Source organism: Octopus bimaculoides, chromosome 5 (assembly GCF_001194135.2).
Source record: "Octopus bimaculoides isolate UCB-OBI-ISO-001 chromosome 5, ASM119413v2, whole genome shotgun sequence".
Classification (NCBI taxonomy): Eukaryota; Metazoa; Mollusca; class Cephalopoda; order Octopoda; family Octopodidae; genus Octopus; species Octopus bimaculoides.
This window is the reverse complement of record NC_068985.1, coordinates 119,680,265-119,682,458: the sequence shown is the minus strand read 5'-3', so window position 1 is coordinate 119,682,458 and position 2,194 is coordinate 119,680,265. Positions and strand designations below refer to the sequence as shown.

General features: G+C 41.9%; 1 protein-coding gene across 2 annotated transcripts in view; it reads left to right on the top strand.

Annotated features, from left to right (window-relative positions):
* Window positions 1–2,194, top strand: part of LOC106873828 (uncharacterized) — a 135,667-nt gene that overhangs the window by 36,381 nt on the left and 97,092 nt on the right. For both annotated transcript variants that reach the window (XM_052967964.1, XM_052967965.1), the window contains exon 3: window positions 964–1,051. In XM_052967964.1, the coding sequence (XP_052823924.1) occupies window positions 964–1,051 (88 nt within the window). The remainder of the gene's footprint in view (window positions 1–963; window positions 1,052–2,194) is intronic.

The window sequence follows — 2,194 nt, the reverse complement described above, 5'->3', positions numbered from 1 at the left end:
CATAGGATCGTGGTTTCGATTCCCAGACCGGGCGTTGTGAGTGTTTATTGAGCGAAAACACCTAAAGCTCCACGAGGCTCCGGCAGGGGATGGTGGCGAACCCTGCTGTACTTTTTCGCCACAACTTTCTCTCACTCTTACTTCCTGTTTCTGTTGTACCTGTAATTCAAAGGGGTCAGCCTTGTCACACTGTGTCACGCTGAATATCCCCGAGAACTACGTTAAGGGTACACGTGTCTGTGGAGTGCTCAGCCACTTGCACGTTAATTTCACGAGCAGGCTGTTCCGTTGAGCGGATCAACTGGAACCCTCGAAGTCGTATGCGACGGAGTGCCAAAAAACTGCAAGAGTAACGTATATTGAGGACATTATAAAGATAGTATACGAAAACTGTGGGGACGCGCCTAATATGAAATCGAATATGCAAATAGCGAGCTTAAAAAAAAAGATGAAACATCCAATTTGGGTAACAGTCATCTGGGATCATTTTAGGGAATTTGAGGTCAATGAGAACATCCAGTTTTAGACTTGTCATAAAACAAATCCCTTCTCCCAGCTATGTTCACCGACTCCCATGCTTATACAGAGGGTACATCCATTCATACTTTCCCATGATTTGAGAGTTTCGTCAAATATAGTTTCCACGTTCACGACTCCTCCATATGTAGTGTCTGGAGAATTTATTGAACACTTAGCTGAAAAATACAACGGCTTACATCCCCACCGGTCATTCTTCTCTCACTTGCCATTCCCCGCCATATAAGCCTGCACTACCATCATTTCAATGGACAAAATCATCTCTGTCATCTTTTTTTAAGACGGTAGCGGAAGACATAAGGGGAATTTGACTACTATTTCAAGAATGACGGACCACAATATTGATGCTCCTTCGTTGGACCAATCACCATGATACTCTTTGCATAATATCTATCTACCTTTCTTTCTTTTTTCTGTATGTTATAGCGATCACCAGATCCATTGTAAGAGAATCCACGTATATCTCTGTACCAAAAAGAGTTGTAATAACACAACAAGGAGAAAGGGGAGATTGGTAAGTAATTGTATTACGCATCATACTTTTAACGGTTTCCTGCCTTTGTTGTCGTTGCTGTTGTTTAGCTATAGGGCTTTCCTATAAGTAGGTTATCTCCCTTGGCTAGGCGGCGCTCCATGTAGATAATTAAACTTCCGGAGGCTACCCACGCCATTGTTATTGTTTTACGTCTTATCATGGATATAAAACAGCTTGATGATTCAGCTATCGAAGTACTTACTGTGAAATATTTAAGATTTTATGGACAGTATGTTACTGGAAGAAAGGCGGACTTGACTGAAAGGTTGAAAGGAATAAAAATTCTGTCGATGAAGAATGTCAACAAAGTAAATTTATCGGACGATAAGTCTGAAGTATCGGACGATACTTCAGACGGAATAAGCAGAAGCTTATATCTCCTCTCGGTGAAGTATTGCCTGATCTAAAGATCTTTGTAAGTTGCCGAATTTCACAGATAATGACATAATTATCTCGTGCTACGGATGAAAGCAAAGCAACAGTTAAGGAGTGGCATATTTTACCACGACAGACACGTACACAGCATCGAATACCACGATGTGAGTGAAAGCTGCTCTCACTGTATTGTCCGGTAATCCCTTCAATACCGACATCAAACCAAAAAAAGAATCCTGACCACAGAGTGTGGGTAATTATGTCAAAGGTCACTGGCAATGTGCATTCAGCTGATTGCAACTGTTAAAGCAAGTCACTGAGCATGCGTACATGTCATACGGGAGAGTTCCAATCAGGGGTGGATAACAACCTTATAGGAACCCCCTATAGTTAGCCCTTAATCAAACAGACTTTTGAACAGAAAATTTCAGCTGTGACAGTCGCGTCAGTTTTTTTTTTTTTGTTTTTTTCAGATATGTATATAGGCCCATGGCTTAGTGGTTAGGGTGTTGCGAGATCGTGGGTTCGATTCCCAGATCGGGCGTTGCGTCGTGTGCTTGAACAAAGCACTTCATTTCACGTTGCTTTGTGATCATTTCGACATCTGACATCTGCACCTTTGCAGGAAATGTCGATCTGATGGAGGGAGTAAGCTTATGTCTACACAAACATTTGATCACTATAAACAAATCATCTGTGTGGGTGTTCGGTAAGAAATTGTCGAACCTTCGACGGGAGAGACTATCA